This window comes from Drosophila subobscura, chromosome A (genome assembly GCF_008121235.1).
Source record: "Drosophila subobscura isolate 14011-0131.10 chromosome A, UCBerk_Dsub_1.0, whole genome shotgun sequence".
NCBI classification, from domain to species: Eukaryota; Metazoa; Arthropoda; class Insecta; order Diptera; family Drosophilidae; genus Drosophila; species Drosophila subobscura.
The window spans coordinates 1,382,390-1,404,088 of NC_048530.1; the positions used below are offsets into that span (position 1 = coordinate 1,382,390).

General features: G+C 42.1%; 2 protein-coding genes across 2 annotated transcripts; one reads left to right on the plus strand and one right to left on the minus strand.

Moving 5' to 3' along the window:
- Positions 1-14,196: 14,196 nt before the first annotated feature.
- LOC117892013 (odorant receptor 9a) lies at positions 14,197-15,498 on the minus strand. The gene is made up of 3 exons (XM_034797909.1): positions 15,182-15,498; positions 14,320-15,128; positions 14,197-14,268 (listed from the first exon to the last, which is right to left on the minus strand). The coding sequence occupies exons 1-3, from the start codon at positions 15,486-15,488 to the stop codon at positions 14,215-14,217; spliced, it is 1,170 nt and encodes a 389-aa protein (XP_034653800.1). The 5' UTR covers positions 15,489-15,498; the 3' UTR covers positions 14,197-14,214.
- Positions 15,499-17,193: 1,695 nt separating this feature from the next.
- On the plus strand, positions 17,194-17,820 carry LOC117890087 (ATP synthase membrane subunit DAPIT, mitochondrial). Its single transcript, XM_034794749.1, has 3 exons — positions 17,194-17,313; positions 17,389-17,465; positions 17,552-17,820. The coding sequence occupies exons 2-3, from the start codon at positions 17,391-17,393 to the stop codon at positions 17,621-17,623; spliced, it is 147 nt and encodes a 48-aa protein (XP_034650640.1). The 5' UTR covers positions 17,194-17,313; positions 17,389-17,390; the 3' UTR covers positions 17,624-17,820.
- Positions 17,821-21,699: the final 3,879 nt, after the last annotated feature.

Genomic DNA, 21,699 nt, shown 5'->3' on the forward strand with positions numbered 1-21,699 from the left:
AAGCAAATTGCTGGAAGGACCTCTGCAAGGAGGCAGACCTGCAGCCTTTTGGCCTAGCCTACAAGATGGTGATGGGCAAACTGGCGCGCAAGGTAATGCCCACCTGCCCGGAATTATTGTCCAGAATTGTGGATGCACTTTTCCCCACGCAACAGGAACTAGCCTACGTGCCCAGACACCGGGAGACCCCCACACCTCCACAGATCGGCGCGGAAGAGCTATTAAAAGCGGCTAAGAGCATGAAGATCGGCAAAGCGCCAGGGCCCGACGGTATACCCGCCATAGCAGTCCGGACGATAGCCACAACATACCCGGAAGCGATAGCGCAGACTTTTAATCAATGCCTGCATGAGCAAGTCTTCCCCACGGGCTGGAAGCTCCAGAGGCTCGTGCTTCTACCAAAGACTGGGAAGGACCCCGAAGACCCGGCTGGATACAGGCCTCTGAGCATGATCAGCGTAACGGGGAAGCTGTTCGAGAGAATCATCGCAAATCGGCTAGAAGCGGAACTTGACAGCCTACAGGGACTATCGGAACTCCAATTCGGCTTTAGGAAGAGGAGAAGCACCACCGACGCGATCAGAGCAGTGGTGGGCCGATCAAAGCCCGCGAAGCCATAGCTGGGAAGAGATGGCACGGTGGCACCAAGTAATACTGCCTGGTAACTACACTAGATGTAAAAAATGCCTTTAACTCTGCGAGGTGGCCAAGCATCATTGCCGCCCTCTCCAGAATTGGAGTATCTGAGTACCTGGTGGGCATAGTAGCCAGCTATTTCAAAAAACAGAGTGTTGCTGTTCGACACTTCGACGGGACAAAAACGACGACAACTTACAGGAGGCGTTCCACAGGGGTCTGTTCTCGGCCCGCTTCTGTGGAACGTCATGCACGATGGCATCCTACGACTGGACACACCAGCCGGCTGCGGCATCGTTGGCTTCGCTGACGACATCGCGGAAGTAGCGGTACATAAAACACTAACTGAAGTGGAGGAGACCACGAACGAGACAGTCAGACGAGTGATGTGCTGGCTCCAGGAAAACGGCCTCAGTTTAGCAGCGCACAAAACCGAATCGGTCCTGATTAGCACCAGGAAAAAGGTAGAGACAGCTAGAGTGGTTGTTGGGACAGACGAAATCGAGTCTTCCCCGGCTATCAAGTACCTGGGAGTCCTTCTGGACCACAGGCTTAGCTTCAAGCAGCACCTGGAAGCAACCGGAGTCAAGGCCGGCAGGGCAACAAGCGCGCTATCCGGCATAATGGCCAACATCGGCGGTCCAAGACAGAGGAGCAGACTGCTCATCTGCTCTGTCGTCAGAGCCATCATTATGTACGCTGCTCAAATATGGGCGCCAGCTATGGAGCTCCCAACGTACAGCCGCACCTGCAAAGCGGCCTACCGAAGATGTGCACTGAGAGTCCTTAGTGCTTACCGCACCGTCTCCGAAGATGCGGCCCTAGTATTGGCCGGCATGGCGCCAATAGACCTTCTCGCCGCTGGAACCACCATCGAAGACCAGGCAATCCGCGAGGCGGAGACCCAACTCAGATGGCAGGAGCGATGGCGTAACACACCCAACGGCATATGGACTAGACGCATAGTCCCGGACATAGGGCCCTGGGTGAGTAGAATTTCATGCCATCTCCCCCCCTCGAAGTAATACTTAACGGTCGTACCGCGAGAGGGATACGGAGAGTAGGGGGGTTTTTAGTGGGTGAGGTAATTCCAAGTCCCACACTTATCGGCTTTCAAAGCTTTTCCCTCCTATACATACAAAAAAAAAAAAAAAATATGTATGCCATATACCACAGAAATAAAGCTCTCAGCAGCGAACGATGGGCCGGAAGCCAATACAAAGTGGCTCAAAATAAACCCAGAGAAAAAAGGCAAACAATTTTAATATTGAATCGATTTTTTGTATAACAAATTTTTTGAATATTTCAGCTTGGGTTACAAAATGTAAGCCAATGGATTTTCTTTGAGAATCAAAACTGTAAAAAGAAACCATTTTCATTTACATGTTGACATGATTAAGAAAATATTGACTTGCAATATATTTAATATAAAATAAATTACCGTCATTTTTTTAGTTAAATATTTATGTTCATCTTTAAGTAGTTTAAAAATATTTCCTACTAATTGAATTTAAACGAGAAGGGACGTGTGAGACGCTTCTTACGCGTCACAACTTTTATACCCGGCACTCAGTCAAATTTTACATTTTTTCTTCATCTGTCATCCACATCTAAAACACTTATCACGCCAACATGCTCCTTTGGCTCGCCCCCCTTCCCTAGAGCCGCACAATGCAGAGTCACGGCAGAGACAGAGGCGCTGCAGAGGCAGAGGCCGCACACTGCAGAAGCAGAGTGGGAATGAGAGAATGTGAAAAAAACAAATAAAAGCTGCGGACATTCTTCAGAATTTCTTCATTCTGGCTATAATAATGATGCAATCGGATCGCAATTTAGTGATCTGATAGATATGGTCCTTCCCTACGGAATGGCGTTTAGTTTTCTTTTATCTTCAAAATTGTAGCTTTGGGAGGTCTTCGCCCATATGCGGGGGCGAAGGGGGCGGGGCTCGTTTTTGAAATACACTTGTAGCAGTGAGAACATACAGCCATCTGGGTGCAAAATTTGGTGGCTCTTGCTTTTATAGTCTCTGAGAACCAGGCGCTCAACAAGACGAACGGACGGACGGACATACAGACATGGCTCAATCGACTCGGCTATTGATGTTGATCAAGAATATATATACTTTGTGGGGTCGGAAACGCTTCCTTCTGTGTGTTACATTTTTTCCCCACAAATACAATATACCCTATTTACTCTTCGAGCACCGGGTATAAAAGGGATTTGTCATGAATTTATGTTAAAATCATAGTACAATTATTTCCCATATTTTTGCATTTGTTTTAAGTCCGGATGTGCTTCTACCTACATTGACATTTTCATCTCTTCATTTCATGTATATTTTAATTAAATAAACAAGACAAATTGTATGTGGAAATGAAGGTAAAAATAGTTCAGGAAGTTACATATATTTTACCCATACTTTCAAAATATGTGTCCACTTTATGCCTAATCTCTGCTTACAGTGCAATGGAATATTCATTGCCTTTAAAGGCCAAAGAGATGCCCGGAGCCATGCCCGAATGCAGGAAAGAGATAAATAGTAGGCGGACGGTGTATTTCCGAGTAGTTTCAGAGAGAGATGCACGTATTGCATTTCATTGTAGTAACTACCTTGTTGTCTATTTCCTGCGCCTGAGTGCGTTGCGTTATACACCTGCCACCCAATCAGAGACAGGCGAGACTTATGGCGCAACAAGCTGACTTAATTCCAGGCTCCACACTCCCCATTAACGTGGACACAACATAACAAAACACAACGAGAAGTAATTTGTACACAAAACACGAGTATACGTCGAGGTAAATGCATTCGTGTGTGCATCCTTGATGGGAATATTTTCATATATTCGATGCCTTCGTTTAGAGTTGCCAGCGATGAAGGCTGGACAGAGATAAATAGTGGACGTTGACTGAAATTGGCAGGATATCGGAGCGTTAGAGCGAGATGCATGAAGGTATCGCTTTCAGCATCGGCTGCTGCGAGTGCCGTCCAATCACGGAATCGATTGGCATATGACACAAACTGATCAGATTGCTCTTGGCATTCATTTGCATTTACTACGGACTGCTCATGCTCGAATATTTTTGCACTTTTAATGCCAGAAATGGAAGCACGAAAGAAATGAATACAAACTATTTCGTGGCATTGTTTCCAAATATAACATTTGCCCATATTTGGCTTTCCATATGTCCAGCTGTGATTGCCTGACGTTAGATGTCTTTTATGTATTGCCATGGCCAATCGGGGTTAGCAGACACGACAGTCCCACGCTCAACAGTCCCCCAGCTGCAAGTTCTTTGACTTAACAGAGGGCTGTAAATGTTAATGTTAATGTAAATGTTATGGTAAACGAACATAAGTGAGTTGCCTAATGAGCATACATATGTACATATGTATGTGGAGCACTCGTGAGGGGATAATGGACTACAATCGACCATGCTAAAACAACAAGTATTTATCTACTGTGCAGCAAGCACAACGCTTTGGTGGCAAGCACAGCTCTGGAGAGGCTAGCTCTGAGGTGATGCTGGAGTGCTGGGTTGCAGCTTTGGGCTGACTGGTTCTATTCTTGTTAGAGTGCCCAAGAAATTTGCCAACCAGAGATTACGTTTTTGGTTCAGCATGCTTTTTGCTGCTGCTGTTCTTGCACCATCAATCACGATTCGGGCAGACAGCAAATCCTTAACAGCGCAGCAAAACCACCTGGGGGGAAGTTGTCTGCTACTTACATACATACATACGTACGAAACTATGTAGCGATATTGCCTGCAGCTATTATTTTCGCTCTGCTTCGTCTGCACACAGCATGCACCATGGCAAACCAAACAGAAAAGATTGAAAAATTCCACAATGTGGAGAATCCAGCTTAGATAGAGATAGAAAGGGTATGTGTGTGTGCATGTAGGTGTGGCTGTGTGTGTGCTGCTTCCCCATACGTTCAATATTTATTCTGTTATTAATTACTTTGCTGAGTTTCGAAAGCCTGAACGCAGGGCTCTGCGGGCATGGCAGCTTCTGATACTATTTAAAATCGATTGTTGTTTAATGAAAGAATAGTTCGATGCCAACTCCAACGAAAAATGTTCGACAGAGTCCGAAACTTATCTTTCTCCGTGTTGCACACAGATAAATGTATAACAAATTGATACAGCAAATGCAACACGACAGTCGAGATTCGAATGTGGGGAGTGGGAAGTGGGGCTGTGGAATGAGTGGACCAGCGAGACCATTTGGGGGGTGGCCTTTGGCTTTCGGCTTGATTAGGAAAGGGCTCTGAGCGGGTGGCAGCTAAGTGGAAGCTTTTGGGCAGGTTAACGAAAAGTTTGCCGAAAGTTTTTCGGCGAAACTAGGGCCAAGGCTGTTGTACGAAACAAATGAATCTGTTGATGTAGATTCACTTGGTTCTGGTGATTGTCAATATGACAATCGTATGCTGAAATAGAAATGTGTATGCCACCGGTTCATGTACCAGTAACAAAAGGTCGCCGCAATCGGTACTTGAACAAATTGGGCTTCGGAGATGTGAATACGTCAGAGTTTTCTTTCGTACTGATTTTATTTGGTAAAATGTGAGGTTTATATACAATTTCTAGTAGTACACTTGTTTACTTAAGATCATAGGCTTGTGTAATTAGATCTAATAATAAGTGGGTATGGAAATATTTATTTATGACCTTCACTGCATGGGTCCGGGTGCAAAGGTCCGTGGGTCAGGTCTAAGATATTTTTATCACTGTCGTAAAACTAATCTCCTGCAGATGGTGTGACCTTTTTCCAACTGCAGATCATCTTGCATGTAATTTATGACTGTGTAACATGATTATGTGCATGCATGTGCATGCACTTGAATATTTATTTGGGTCAGCGGTGCATATCTCATATTTCTTGTGTTAGTCTGAGAATATTTATTTAGGTTGCTAAGAATTCTTAATACCTAATAACAAAGATAAAATTTAGGTCTAACCATACGGTTTGATGTTTAAATCTAAATCGTACATCCTCCCGGCCGTTGACCATGGTATGTTCAACCATCATTAATGTTGATTGTAAACGGCTGACTTGATGTGTTGTCTCCATTCGCTGATGTGCTAGGCTGTTGCATTCGCTGCGAGGTTTTCTTGGCTTTGTGCCATTTCTTGACCAAATGAATTATTACAATAATCATTATGAAGATCATTGCAATGTATATGGCAATATGGTGATGACTGATATTTTCAAGGTTGTGGGGTAACTTGAAACTATCCGGTGGTAACAGCCTTGTTTTCATTTGATACAGCTCCTTGTAATTTAAATTTTCTTCTTTTGTTGAAACTGTATCTGTCGGACGTTCAGTTGATGTTTTGTTGATGTCATTTTCTCCGAACCGAGCGTATGACGAATGCCATGTCGTCTCCATTGTGCTTTGACTTGTTACGGTCATCAAGGAATTTCGAATGATGCATCCAGGTTTTGCGATCAATAATCCTGAATTTTGTAGTTTGATATCCGATATTCCATCTGCACATACTGCTGATAATTTCAACGATGATTTTGTTGAAAATATCCATTGATTTTTACCATGCATACTCAACCATATAAATGATTTTTTTGTTTTGATTAAGTTGCATGATGGATCCGTTTTGTTATGGAACATTTGTAATTCACAACTTGTTTCAACTGAGAACATTGTTTGTTTATTATAGCATACAAAATCGTTGTTTGCTCTTGGATGGCAATTGTTTAAATCACTCTCTGACAGTTCAACGAATTCGTCTCGGTGACTGTTGATTGCGATGTATGGTGTCTTGACTTCGAACATACTTATCCCATTTTCAGTTAGTGATGGGATAGGTGTCAGCTTGTAGATTTCCAGTTCGTATGCTGAAACTAATGGAAACGTAACTCTGATGATTGCATGATCATCTATAATCGTGCCTTCAGCTTTCATCATCTGATACACCATTAGCATATTTTCGGGAGTTACTGGGAGCACTTGTCCTGGCTTTAAGTGATCTCGTATCTGCTCAAGTTGTTCCTTTAGTTGTCGTGGTGAAATTAACACAGGGCTTATTGTGTTGTGTCGGATATCTGTCAAGACGTTGATGATTTCCGTTTGCATTCGTTGTAGATTTGCAGATAATAGCGTCAATTGAGTTGACAATGTTATATACCATTGAAAAGCGATGAAGTGATCAGCTCTTCCCTTTGATTCGGTGATAAAGTCCTCAACTCGACTTAGTCTTTTGGAGTTTGAGATTTCATCCCTTTTAATTACATTAATTGTAGATTCAATCAATGATGTCTGATTTTTGAGCAAGGTTAATAAGTGGTTCTCGTTATCCTTAACCTTTGCTATCGTTTCCGACATTTCACGGGCATATGTTGAGTCTAATACGCCAAACAGACTGCTTGCGATGTTTCCAATGATGTCCAGCGGAGCTCTTTGTTTCCGTGTCCTTGCTATTAGCGCATTTTCAGCTTGCAGGTCCTCTTCTATGTGTTTGAAATGTTGATACATACTGGTGCATGCGTCTACTTGTTGAAGTTGCTTGCATAGATGTCCAATTTTTGAAGTACCCATGGTGAATGTGTTCATGTCTTTCCAATAGGGCTTTAGGTTGTAATAGACAATTATGGTCCAGTCAGTTGTCGCAAGTTGGCTGGTTCCTACTTTTTCGAAGTATATACCCGGGTTTGAACCAAACTGGGTTATGTTGATTGACTGCGCCATTGCCAACGGTAAAAGTAACAATATGACAAACATTGTCATGGTTAGCGACAGTCTATTCGGCTGTGTCCTTTTTCTAGGCTGTCTATCTTCAGATGACTCTTCATTTTCAGGTGGATCATCTATCGGATGTTTATGTGTGGGTTCCTCTTCATTGAACAGTGGAGCAACATGTTGAATCTCACGTTTGAAGATTCCCTTGGATGTTTTTACTTCAACCACTCGTACGAAATTGTCCTTGCCATGAAACAATTGAGTGATTCTTCCAAGTGGTCATTGTAATACCGGTGTATTGTCCTCCTTTAGTATTACCAATGTTCCTTCTTTAATGTTTGCTGATGATTTCCTCCACTTTTGACGCTGCTGTAGTTGTTGGAGGTATTCGTTGGACCATTGCGTCCAGAATGAGTGTTTTAATTTGGACACTGCTTGCCATCGATTACCTAGCGTCTTCGGTTGCTGGGATGGCTCACTGTCAGCTTGTGCGGTTAACGGCTCTCCTATCAGAAAGTGCCCTGGTGTTAACGCTGTTATGTCGTTTGGGTTGTCAGATAACGGTGTCAGTGGTCGAGAATTTAATATGGCTTCTATTTCGACTATAACCGTTTCTAATTCCTCATATGTTAAATTTGCCGTCGTCACATTTTTTAACAGCAGATGTTTTGCAGATTTTACTGCGGCTTCCCATAAACCGCCGAAGTGTGGTGCACGAGGAGGTATAAATTTGAACTGTACTCCTTTGTTGTTGCACTCCTGTACAATTTGTTCCTTTGCCTTTTCTGAGAATATGGCCTCTTCTAAATCTTGAAGTTTGTTCCTGGCTCCTACGAAATTCGTAGCATTGTCGCAATGGAGCACTTGACATTTTCCTCGACGAGAAGTGAACCGTCGGAGTGCCGCTAAAAATGCTTCTGTGGTGAGATCGCTGACTAGCTCTAAATGTACTGCTTTAGTCGCGAAACAACAGAATATGGCTATGTAAGCTATATTTGGCTTCTTTCCTCGTATTTTATAGTGGATTTTAAATGGTCCACAGTAATCAACTCCAGAATTGAGGAATGGCCTTGCTTGGGTGACTCGAAGAGGTGGCAGATTTCCCATAATCTGCTCTAGCAGTTTGGGCTTGGCTCTTGTGCATTTCACACAGTTCTGCACAATGCTTCTGGCCATGTTTTTTCCTTTTAGTATCCAGAATTGTTGTCGTGATGCTGTCAGCAATGCTTGGGGGCCACAATGCATGTTGTCCTTGTGTATTTTAGCAAGGATCAACTTGACAATTGGATCGTTGTAAGGTAGGAGCATTGGGTGTTTGGCGTCAAATGAAATATTTGCTGCTTCCAGTCGACCACCTACTCGTAAGATTCCTTCCTGATCCATAAACGGGGTAAGCGAGTTAATCGAACTTCCCTTTTGCGTTTCCTTATGTCTTGTTAAGTAACGTATGTCCTCTTTGAAGTCATTCTGTTGTATGTTACGAATGACAATTTTCTGAGCTTCTTTCATCTCATTGAATTTAATAGTATTGCTTGTGTACGTTTTCCTTCCTCGGAAACGCATCATGTAAGCAATTATTCTTAATAGTTTGTTGTATGAGTTGTTGTGCTTTATTTTGTATATAATGTCATCCTCCTGAGTGATGGTCATAATTGATGACTGACTCATTTTTTGGGGATTTGCACTGATACTTTCGTCTTTTGTCGCCACAAATGCTGGTGGCCATGTAGATGGTGGGCCATGAAGAAATAGTGGGCCATAAAACCACATACTATTTTCCGCGAATTTAATCGCCGTCATTCCTCTAGACAATGCATCCGCTGCATTATTTTCAGATGAAACATGCCTCCAATGCCTTTGAATCGTTAGTTCATGAATTGTAGCTATTCTTGTAGCTACGAATTTGTCTCGAATGGATGTTGTACAATTAATCCATGACAAAACAATCCTTGAATCAGACCACAAAAAGTTGTGGCGTTCTTCATGGATAAATCTTCTTTTACCTTAGCTGTCAGTTGTGCACCCAATACAGCCGCCTTTAGTTCCAGACGAGGTAATGTTAAAGCATTTATAGGAGCTAAATGTGATTTGGCACATAACAATTGAATTGTTACTCGTTTATCCTTGTGCAGTGCTCGGATATATACGGCAGCTCCAAAGGCTTTCTCCGATGCGTCAACAAACGTGTGTATTTCTGATGCTATCGGAAATTTTCCTTGGTATATGTGACGTGGTACTTTTATGGTGTTTAATATTTTTAACTCCTCCCTGTACCTTTTCCATTCCTCCTGGAGATGAACTGGAAGCGCCTCTTTGTAGTCAAATCCTTCCTTTGTGAGATGTTGCATGAAGATCTTTGCCTTCATTACCACCGGTGAGAAGAGTCCAAGTGGATCGAAAATCCTAAAGATCTCTGATACGACATCTCTTCTAGATATTACATCCTTGGTGGCAATTTCTGTTCTTCCACAAAACTGGTCAGATTTGGGCATCCAAGTGATTCCCAGTGTTTTTATGCTGTACTCTTCATAAGCAGTATCATCCAATTGTACGCTTGAAGTGATGTCTTCCGTTGGAATTCCTTGAAGTACGTGAGCGTTGTTCGTGCACCATTTTCTTAAGTTGAACCCTGAATTATGCAGTAGTTTGTTCAGCTCTTGTTGTCTCTGGAGGGCCTCTGGTATGGAATCTGCTCCTGTTAAGCAATCATCCACATAAAAATCATTTTCCAACGCAGCAGCTCCAAACGGGTATTCCTTTCTGTCTCTTTGGGCGAGATATTGTAGACTTTTTGTGGCTAAATATGGAGCCGCTTTTGTTCCATAAGTCACTGTTTTTAGTCTATAGTATCGTAGATCTTCTGATGGATCATTGCGCCATACTATTGTCTGATAGTACTGGTCCTCGGGATTGATCCAGATCTGACGATACATTTTTTCGATGTCTGCAGTAAACACATATCTGTGCATCCTGAACCGAAGCAATATTGAAAATATTGAGTTTTGCACAGTTGGACCTTTATGCATCAGGTCGTTGAGCGATTTTCCGGACGCGGTAACTGCAGACGCATCAAAAACCACTCTCAATTTCGTTGTAGAGCTGTCAGGTTTTACGACACAATGGTGTGGGATGAAATAGCGTGATCTTGCTATTTCTTTTGTCTGCATTTCCTTCATATGACCAAGAGCCTCATATTCTTTCATAAATGAGACGTAGCTTGCCTTGGTTTCCGGATCTCGAGCGAGCCGCTTTTCTAGGCAAAAAAATCGTCGTGTCGCTAGATCACGACTCTGCCCCAGGGATGAAGGGTCTTCCAAAAAAGGCAATCGGACGATGAGTTTATTGTCTGATGCCATCTGAACATTTTGTAAGAAATGCTGCTCACATCGTTTTTCTAGTGGAGAAAAATATGTTCTGTTATTTGGAAATGAGTCCAGTTCCCAAAATTTTGCGATCTGTTGATCGACTTTTTCTTCTTCCGTCAATACTGCACATGTGCTCGGATTTTTTGAAGCGTCTTTTAGCTTTCCAGCCACAATCCATCCTAATTTGGTTTTTTGTAGTTTAGGCAATCCTCTTCCAATCGATACCTGCTTGTCTTGCATGATATCAAAGTAGTGTTCTGCTCCCAACAGAATGTCTATTTTTCCAACTTTGTCGAAATTGGGATCAGCTAACGTTATGTTTTCCGGTAGCTTCCAACGAGTCGTATTAATTGACTGTGCTGGCTGATCTGATACTATGTGTGGCAGTACAATTGCTTCTAGTCTTGAACTGAATTTGTTATGTCTTGATTTGAGCATAACATTGACTCTTGCTTTTGAAGTTTGTGTTCGTCCGCCAATTCCATTTATTTGTAGATCTGATTTTTCCACTTTCAGATCTAATATTTTCAATGCTGTTTCTGAGATTACATTGACTTGTGAGCCTGAGTCAAGCAATGCTCTGAACTCAGCAATTTGTCCATTGTTGCCTTGTATATGAACTCGAGCGGTAGCCAATAGTACATAATTATTTTGTACACAATTTGCTGATGCTGCAATTTTGGCTTCGGACTTAGTTTCCAAATGAAGAAGAGTGTTGTGCCCTTTGTTGCATTTGAAACAATCTCTTCTTTGGCAATTTTTTTTTGTGTGATCGCGTTTGAAGCATTTAACGCACAGTTGGTTCTTTTGAACCCAATTTAATCTATCTGCAGACGTTTTCTTTAAAAACTGTGTGCATTTATAGATCGCGTGATTTGGTTTTTCACAAAAATGGCAGACATACTGATTTTCAGCTCCTGCTGAGGCACATGTGATGGGTTTCCTTGGTTTTTCCCATCCAATGGCTTCCAACGTAAGAAACCTTTGCTCGAGGAATTTCATGAATTCGCTCAAAGGCTGTAGTTCCTTCGTATTCTGTATCGATTGCTCATACAACGTATGAGTTTGACGATCTAATTTCTTCGTCAGAAAATATAGAAGCAACGGATCCCATTTATCCGTTTCTATGTCGATTTTTTTTAGCGCTGCTAAAGTTTCTTTTACGTTATCGTGTAATGCCTTAATTGATTTGGCATCACTTGATATGCTTGGTTGATCCAATAATTTTTGGATCAATGTGTTACTGAGCACTCTCTTGTTGCTAAAGCGCTCTTGTAACATATTCCATGCTGTCATGTAATTTCCTTCTGTTAACGAAAGGTGGCGTATTACATTTTCTGCCTCCCGTAACATTGGTTTTAAATACCACATCTTTTTGAATGACGGGTACAGATGCTTCATGAATCATTTTCTTAAAAATGTCATGAAATTGTTGCCACTTTAGGTAGTCTCCATCGAATTTGGGGATTGCAACCTTTGGCAGGGGTAATGCATTATGCACATGTGGAGCATGGAGTGATGGCTGAACAGGGTCTGATTCAGTCATTGTTTGTATTGTTAATACTGCATCTTCAGCTGCAATATAACTATTAATGTTATATCCCATTTTCACAGGATCATTGCATTTTGAATATATTCTGACATGAATCGCTCTAATCTCATCCCAATATTTTATTATTATTGGTTTGAAATCCTTTCGCGTCTCAGTTGTCATTCTGTTCATGATGCGCTGTAGACTTTCAAGCAGCACCCTCTGCTCTCGGATCATGGGTTCTATTTCAGACTCATTTTCCATAGAGGTAATTGATCCAGAATCTATCTGCATTTCCAAGGAAGACAATTGTTTGGTCAACTCGTCGTTGTATTTGTTGACCAATTCTTTTATATTTTCAAAATATTTATTTGTGAAATAATTGTGCTCATATTTTGAGCCATGAATTATCTCTTGAATGTTTGTGTCTTCAATTGAAAATGTTTTCCAGAGATTCATTAACCTCTCAAGTCGTGTTTGAAAATATTCAGCCTTCTGTTTCCTTTCAGAGGCATCCTTTTTGTAATTCCTTACGATGTTTTGGATTTCTTCGCCCGTGGCCAATTGCCTGTCCAGCATAACATTGATGCTTGATGATGCCATTTTTTATTATTTGTCTTACTACTTTGACCCGATGGAGGTAATTTGTTTGTCGTTATGACAGGCTGTGCCTCTACTCACAACCAAAAAATGGTCAAAGTAGACTAACAAATAACTTTAATGACAATGTGGAATATATTTTGAATCCAACCGTAGTCGCCAAGTTGACTGTATCGGTTTGGGTAAATAAATCCAGCTAATTTTTATTCTTCACAGAAGGTAATAAAAAAAATCACAACTGTGATTGATGATGTAAAATTGGTCGCCAAGTTGACCAATTATGCAGGATTTTCCAAAAATCCAAGTTCCAAAATCGGGAACAATACTCCAGATGAACGGTTAAAATGTCCAAAAGTCGGGGGACCAAATGGTGATTGATGATTAAAATTGGCAGGACCAATTTGCAGGATTTTTCAAATAAATCCAAGTTCCAAAATCGGGAACAATACTCCAGATGAACGGTTAGATGTCCAAAAGTCGGGGGTCACCAAATGGTGATTGATGATGTAAAATTGGTCGCCAAGTTGACCAATTATGCAGGATTTTTCAAATAAATCCAAGTTCCAAAATCGGGAACAATACTCCAGATGAACGGTTAGATGTCCAAAAGTCGGGGGTCACCAAATGTACGAAACAAATGAATCTGTTGATGTAGATTCACTTGGTTCTGGTGATTGTCAATATGACAATCGTATGCTGAAATAGAAATGTGTATGCCACCGGTTCAGCTGTCGAAGCTCGAAACTATAGAAGCTGGCTTTTGTGGAGGATGTTAAGGATGCTGTCCGATGGAGGGTGCTGGCTGATGGCTGCTGGTTGCTGGTTGTTGGTTGCCGGCTCCGACTGACCGAAACGAAAGTGAATTAAGCTGATGGCGTGCCTGAGACTGAAAGTCTTGGATTTAGCTTCAACGAAAACTCACCAATTTTCCAGCTGAAGTGGAAACAGAAAACAGAAAACTGCTCAGAGAAAGCGTAGGAAGAAAAAGTGCAAGAAAATCTATATGAATTGGAGCGAGTGTAAGAGTTGCCACTTCAAGAATTAGAGAGGCGGAATGTGAGGACTTCCCCTGCTTTGGCTCCTCATTCCTAGGATTGAATTTGATTTTTTTGTACTTATCCCGATTGCACCTTGAAGAGCGTATTACTTTTCCTTTATTTATTACCTCTAGCCCTGCCGCTAGTTGCATTGAGATGTGAGAAACGCACTGAAGGGGGGTGGTAGCCGACAAATTGTTTGCATCGAGTTCGACCCCCCGCCACGATGGAATTCTTTACGTTGGCAAATGCTGATCCAAAGCAAACTAAAATCATCTTTAAGTTTAATTTTGTCTAAATGTTACATAATTTTGTTTTAATTCGACTCCTCCTGCTCCTGCAATTTATACGTTGAATGATCGCAACATCATGATGTACGACATGGCCGAGCGGACAATCTAAAAGGAAATGGTGTTAAAAGATAGATGGATAGATGGATAGCTACCCACTGCTGAGAAGGTGGCCATGCTGGCCTCAAAGAAGTACCCCTTCATCTGGCATGGACGCTGGGCACGCATGCCCGCAATGAGCAGGACCCGCTTGGTGGAGGGCGCAAAGTCCGTCCAGTTGCTCTCGTAGACGCCGTCGCCAAAGTCCAGGCTGGCCTTCTTGATGTTCTCGCCGCAGTGCGAGTAGATGAACAGGGCGATGAGGAGGGAGCCCACGAAGGCGATAAAGTAGAGACTTTGAGGCTTGGGGAACAGATCGGCCACCTGGAAGCCGATGAAGCAGATCTGCAGCGCCGACAGGAAGAACTGCAGAAAGATCAACGGCCGGTAATGATCCTCAATGAAGTCCGCTATCAGCAGGCCCTTCTGGTGCAGCAGCAGCACCTGAACCAACCCCTCAAGCTCCGCCCGTGGATCCGACTCACCCATGGCCGGCAGATGGACCAACCGGTGCCTGGCTATCTTGAAGATGGCGCACACATTGTACGTAAAAAAACAGAGCAATGTGTCCACGCAGAGAGCCATGGTCACGGCACTGTAGCTGGCCATCACGTTCCACAGGTAGGTGGGCACAAAGAGCCACATCACCTGGTAGTCGTACGGATAGACACCCATGTGGGGCAGCTCCAGGTGGAGCTTGCTGCCATCGCCCCCGTCCCGCAGCAGGGCCAAGGACATGGTAACGAATGGCTTAATCGCCGCAAAAATGCCCGCCATGACGAAGCAGCGGGTGTAGGTGAGGCTCAGCATTTGATCGCTACGATTCTCTGCGTCGACAATCTCCCTGGCCTCCGGCAACCCGTTGATTTCTATCGAAAGAGAGATCTGATCTCTGTAATTTTTTGATTTCTGTAAGACTCACCTTTGTCCAGGATTCCCCTGATGCGATAGATCATGCCCACAAACTCCTTGCGGTGGTAGACGAACAGCATGTACTTGACCAGGGTCAGCATGCTGGCAAAGGTGGAGCCGAGCGTGTCGGAGAGCAGACTCACCTCGGTAATGTTCTCCCTGGCGGACAGGTACATGGGCAGCATGAAGGCGAACAATGGGCCCATGGTCACAAATGTCACCAAGTGACGATCGTTGGCCGACGTCGGGCTCCACAGATCGATGCCCACCAGGCGATATACGAGTATCTGCACGCGCAGCGAGTTGCTCTTCTCCATTTTGGCTTCCATCTTGTGGATTAGACAGACAGACAACTGGAACTCAAACGGCTTATATACCACACAAGCGAGAGCTCAACCTAAAGCTAACCCTAAAGCCTACTACCGCCCAGGGCCCCAGGTCATGCCAATGGGCGTGCCCTTTGCTGCTGGCATGTCATGGCTGAATCTGTAATTTTACTCGGGGAAATGTCCTTTCCTTTTTTTTGTGTGCTCTTGCCTTTGTTCTGGATGGCAGCGGCGTGGGTGAGCTTCTATTTAATATGCATCTTTGAAAAGTATTTGTGTGTGGGGTTGTGTTTTCATGTGTGTGGGCGGAGGGAAGATATATGTGTGCAGTCACAGACGCCCAAATGCCATTCATGGCTCTAATTACACATACATATATTTTGAATTGTTCTTCCTCATTTTAATTATATTTAAAAAATAGGGTAACACGATTACGTCAAGACGTATGCGATTCTGCAAAAATTATTTATTCTTCATTTGATTGAATGTTTCTATATTTCTCCATACTACAACCAAACCAACCACCTCACACTTAAAGTAATTCGAAATACCATAATTATGAAAGGGTATTCAGCGCTCGATTTGACTCTACTTTTCTGTTTTGTACTTGCCACGCTCTTTTATTGTAATAAATGCATTCGTTTTCCTTTGGTTGCCTTATTTTTGTAGTTGTTGACAATTTGTAATGCCAGATTTCGGTTCTCAGGCGAGTGCATTCTAATTTTAATGGGTTTTCATTTTAGATTCCAAGAACCCAGCCGAATACAGTTGAGGGAAAGTGGGAGCTGCACCCCGCCTAGTAATTAGATGAGATTTTTTCAGGCTGCCGTTGACATTTGGTGTCTTCCCTCTTATTTACAAGCAGCTATGACAGAGGTGAAAGGTTTTTAATTTGAATTGCACGCTCAAAGCCACTTTTCAATGCGAACAACGGCGAATGGTCCAGGCGGTTGTCATAGAGGTAAATTATCAAAAACATTAAACATTTGTTAGACTGTTTTTGATATTTTTAGTTGCCGGGTAATCATGTCACCATCATAATTCGCAGATCTTAGGAATATTGCGTGCCACTTTGTGATTTAAACTTCGCGCCACTTTGCACTTCCATGCATCTTATACAACACTGCACGAGCTTTAAAGGCAAGGAAGGGCCAGATAGGCATTGGGTGCGTTCAACAAGCTAACTTGATCACCGATCCATGATCCATGACCCATGGAATCGATCGGGTTTCGAGTCCTTGTGAACGCGCCCGATCCACACCGACGTCGTAAATACAATCGGCTCACGAACTATCGATATTGTCACAAGCAGCTGTTTCTTTTTGTCATGGTGAACGCCATTGATATGCATATTTAATAGAAATTACAAATATGTTAGGACTTCAATGATAAAATTCACTCTCTGCGATTGTTCCTTTATTACTCATACATTTTTCTCATTTTAATTTGAATACTGCGCGCACTTCTGGACTGTTCACCCAACTGTGTCCATGTAATTTGGCCTCAGCCAAGTTTGACTAAATAAAGGGAATTGCTTGGCCAGAAGGTAAGATCTTAAAACGAGTCGACACGATTTTTCCTCATAAAAACAAACCAACCCTTTCTGAAAGATATAAGGCTTAGAAATGGTCAAACCATATTTTTTGTTTCTGTTAAATAAATCAATGAGCCGATACATCTACACGCCGTTTACAGCACTGTTTCACCCGTGACACGTCTGTATTTCGATATATCAATGCAACCCTACTCAGTTGTATAACCTCAGCCGCAAATTTTTTTATTGGCCAATTGCAGACCCGTGAAAAATAACCTGAAAGTGAGTGGAAGATCCCAAAACATTGGGAAATATAGTCAGATAACCCAATTACTATTAATATTTGTACACCCGCAGCAATGGCTGGTGAAGGCGAAAAACTGACCGGCATGTCGAAAATATTCAATGGCTCTACCATGAGCGGACGCGCCAATGTAAGTACTTTTCCGCATGCAAATGTTTATATCTATGCCGTTCCTTCCAAGTGTTATGACACCCTCTTGATCTATGGTTCTTGCAGGTGGCCAAGGCTACATATGCTGTGATGGGACTGATTATTGCCTACCAGGTGCTGAAGCCCAAGAAGAAGTAGAGAGCTGCCGCTGTCGTTGCCTTCTTTCTTTTCTTCTCGTACCAAGTACTTCTGCAGCCCCAGTAGGACCGTACCCATGGACCGAATGCTGTGATCCGAACACCACAGAACGGGTGACGCAGGATCGAGGCCATGTAAATTTATGTGTAGTGCAAGACCTTGAAGGAATAAATAAGTTGAAAATGTAACACACTGAACCAAACGGCTTATGTAATGTGCTCTCGCGCCAGGAGGGAAGTTGGTTTCACCATGGAACCGGCTGAAAAAGAACAATTCTCAGTGTGAATGCATAATGAAAGTGCTCCCCGATAAAGATTTCTGTTCGTCTTTGGTGCACTTCTCGTCCATCTACAAGGAAACTCTCTTCCAACTGCTCACTATTACATACATACATATAACTTCATCTCGCTCTGATTCAGGTCATCCCAGAGAACTTCTACACAGACATGCAAATCTACGCGACAGAATCGAAAGCGTACGCTTTTCCTGCTTTACCTACCTTCGGAAAGTCAACCTAACGTTGAGGGAGTGAGCCATACTATGGCTCTACATATAACTAGCTATACATACATATATATATATTTTTTTTTTTGATATGCAATGACTGCACCATCAAGTGGCATATGCGACACCAAGCCAAGCCTGTTACGCGCGGAACCCAGCAGAACGCAGCCCTCCTCCCGCCCACCGACCAAGGGGCGCTGCCGCATGACGCGCGGCGCGATTAACCGAACCGGCCGCGAGCATGCAGGAAAGATAGATGTTAGGCTAATATTCGAGGAAAATTAGAACTAAACACAACTAAACTAGAGCAACTATAGCTAAGCAAGCAAAATTATCAAAGTCAAAAATTAAATTAACTACGGGAGAGGTAGGCTAGTATACAAGATTTAAGAAGAGGAAGGGAGTGAGTCGAGGATATAATGTGATAGAGGGACTTATAATCCGAGCATAACACTCTAAAGGGTTCGTGCAAGGCATAATTCGATCTACACATTGGAAGGAACAAAGGAATATAGTTTCTAGTGGGTCTAATGGGAATCGTAAAGTTTACGCGGCTCAACAAGTCAGGGCTGTCTACATCCCCCTTGATCAAGTTGTGCATAAAAATTACACCAAGCATTTTTCTACGACTAACTAAGGATGGAAGATTTATTAAAAGAAGTCTACTACGGTAGGATGGCAGTCTCACAGTTGCATCCCAGTTGAGGCCCCGTAGAGCTAATAATAAAAAGTTGTTCTGTACTGATTCAATAATATACTACAATATATACTAGTATAAGCTATACTATAATTCTGCTAGACATTCGCCACATCGATGAGTTTTCTATAATGAGGCGTTCCCAAAAGTGCAGGCTTTTGCTTGTACCCATTGGTCTTTCTGGCTGGCGGGAACTCCTCTCAACTATTGATCACACGAGTATCCTATGATCGTCATTAGTTTTGATACCACATTATCCACCAACTTTTATGAGCAGAAAGTATAATCCACCTCAATTTGGGACTTCTCTTGCACTTTTGAGCACCCATGCTCTGCTGGATAGATCATTATCCTAAAGAAATCAAATGAGAAAACAACATACTTATTGGCACATACAGTGTAGGTTAAAAACTTCTTGTTAAACAAATTTTGTTCGTTGTTTTTTGGGGGTTTTGTTTTTGTTTTGTTTTTAAATATTTTATTTAAAGTTTTATTTCATTTCAAACTTGCTTTAAATTTCCCTCATTCATCGGTCGAGGCTAGTGGTTAAAGGGGCGAGGGAGGAACTGGAGCGGGCCCCAGATTTCAATCGAAATTTAAAGATTCCTCTCATTCAATTGATTTGAGTGGGATTCAGAGGGTATTGGAGGAGGATCTGGGGGCAACCCCAGGCTACTTTTGTTTTTTGTTTATCGAAATTTCAGTATTGCTAAAAATTAATTTGAATGAATTGAATGTAAAAATGGTTTACATATATTTCGTATAAATATTTCATGTACTGTACTCTTCTTTTCTCTCCTATCCGCCTGCCAGCCTGCCTGCTGGCCGGGCCGGGCCTATTCCTCGCCCTGGCCTGCGACCCGCGCCCGTTTAGCTTTTTGTTAATCAGCCCTAACTGGTTTCGTGTTGCATTTAAAATATATGTTGTAGGTATAAATTAGTGTTTATATCATTTATCAATTGTATGTATGTATATGCTATGTATGTAATTACCTTTTACATGTATTGTATAATAGCAAGCGCTTGCTTAGATTTCGGTTTTCTTTTTATATATCTTCCTCTATTCTTGTTATCCACAAACTGTTTTTCTTTCGCACTCCTTTTCTTTTCCTTTCTTTTCTATCCTTATCATTCCTTTTATTTTGTTTCTGTTACTAAACCATTTTCCTGGCTTTGCAAATTTCCCATTTTCGGGGTCGGGTCTTATGTGAGTGAGTGAGTGAGTGAGAGAGGGAGCTTGTGTGGGTGCGTGTGAGTGAGTGAGTGAGAGAGGGAGTTTGTGTGGGTGCGTGTGAGTGAGTGAGTCTGATTAGGTATTTGTGGACTTTTTAATATACCGCTATATTCCATTGCTTTTTTTCTATTGCGTTTTGTCTTATGCGCTTTACAGCAGCAGCGCAGCACAGCAGCGTAGCAAAGTGCGCAGCGCAGTCGCAGTTATTCTGCTTCTCTTTTGTTTTTTTTCTTCTATATTTCTACTACATATGTATGTATTTCGCATAGGAGTAGGATACTGCGGGATTTCACCCCCAAACCATCTTGGTATTCGCTAAGAACGCAAAGGGGGCTGGTGCAAGCGAGAGATCTCTGCGGCTCCCTCCGACTGTCTTCTCCTAGGGATGTGTGCGATTATAATTTTTATAATTACCGTTGTATGTGTGGGGGGATGGGCTCTGTTTGTCATTAAACGTGTTACCAGTTTTGCCTCTATATATAATATATATATATATATATATGCTCGTTTTCTTTTATATTCATGCGTATTTGTGTGTGTTTGGGTGTTTTTGCGTGTATAGTTAATGCCCATACATAGATCGTATCATATCCTTGTTAAGTTACAGTTACAGTTACAGTTACATAATGAATTACACATTTATATAAATTGTTTAAACTTCATTCTCGTACAGCATACATTACTTTTAACTTTTTCTCAATCTTCGGTGTCTGCGCGTTGAGCATAAAACTTTAATTTCGATTACAGTTCTGTTCCTTTCGATTACTGGCTGGCGGTGTCTGGCAGGTCTGGCTACGATTGGGGGCGCGGCGTTGCCACCCATGTGCGATTTGCGCTGAACACTTTCAATTTAAAGCCTGGGATGCGATACCGGGGGATACGGATACCGTTGTTATTCGTTTAGCAATGCTGCCATACTGAGGGAGGGGACTTTTTTAACGATCGTGATCGGGATATATGGCATGTCTTTATAATGCTACATAGAGCCAATTGCTGTTTTGTTTCAGTTTTGTTTTTGTTCATACATACATGACTGCTGTAATGTATTTTGTTTGCTTTTACTTGTTTAAACTTAGTTTTGCGCTTAATCAAACTTAAAAGCTTGCCTGCATTTCATTTGTCTCTCTCTTTCTCTAATCGTTTCTCTCTTTATATATTCTCTATATATGTATGTAGGTATCATCTCATTCTCGCTGGTTTGCCACTTTCTGCTTTTCTTCTTCCGTTTTCATTCAGATTTGATGAATAGATTAGATAGAGCCCCGGGATACGTTTTGTATATATATATATAATGTATTGTATTGTAGCATAAACATAAATTAGAATTATTAGTGAATTTTTTGTGTGTTGCAAAAAAAATTAAACAATATTTATGTATATAATGTATTATGTATTTATGTATAAAGAAATTAAAGCATACGCAGTGCCAAATGTTCAGTTTGTGGTTGTTGGTTTCCAATCTTTTGTTGGGGTTCGATTTTGCGGGGGCATTTTAATGGGATAGAGCGTTTAAGGCTGGGTGGGGAGGGGCGGGGGCATTGCGGGAGAGAGACTCTACTACAAACAAATAATAAGTATATAAACGTAAAATTAATATGTAAATTTGTTTGACAAAAAATACACTCCGCTATTTATGTATGT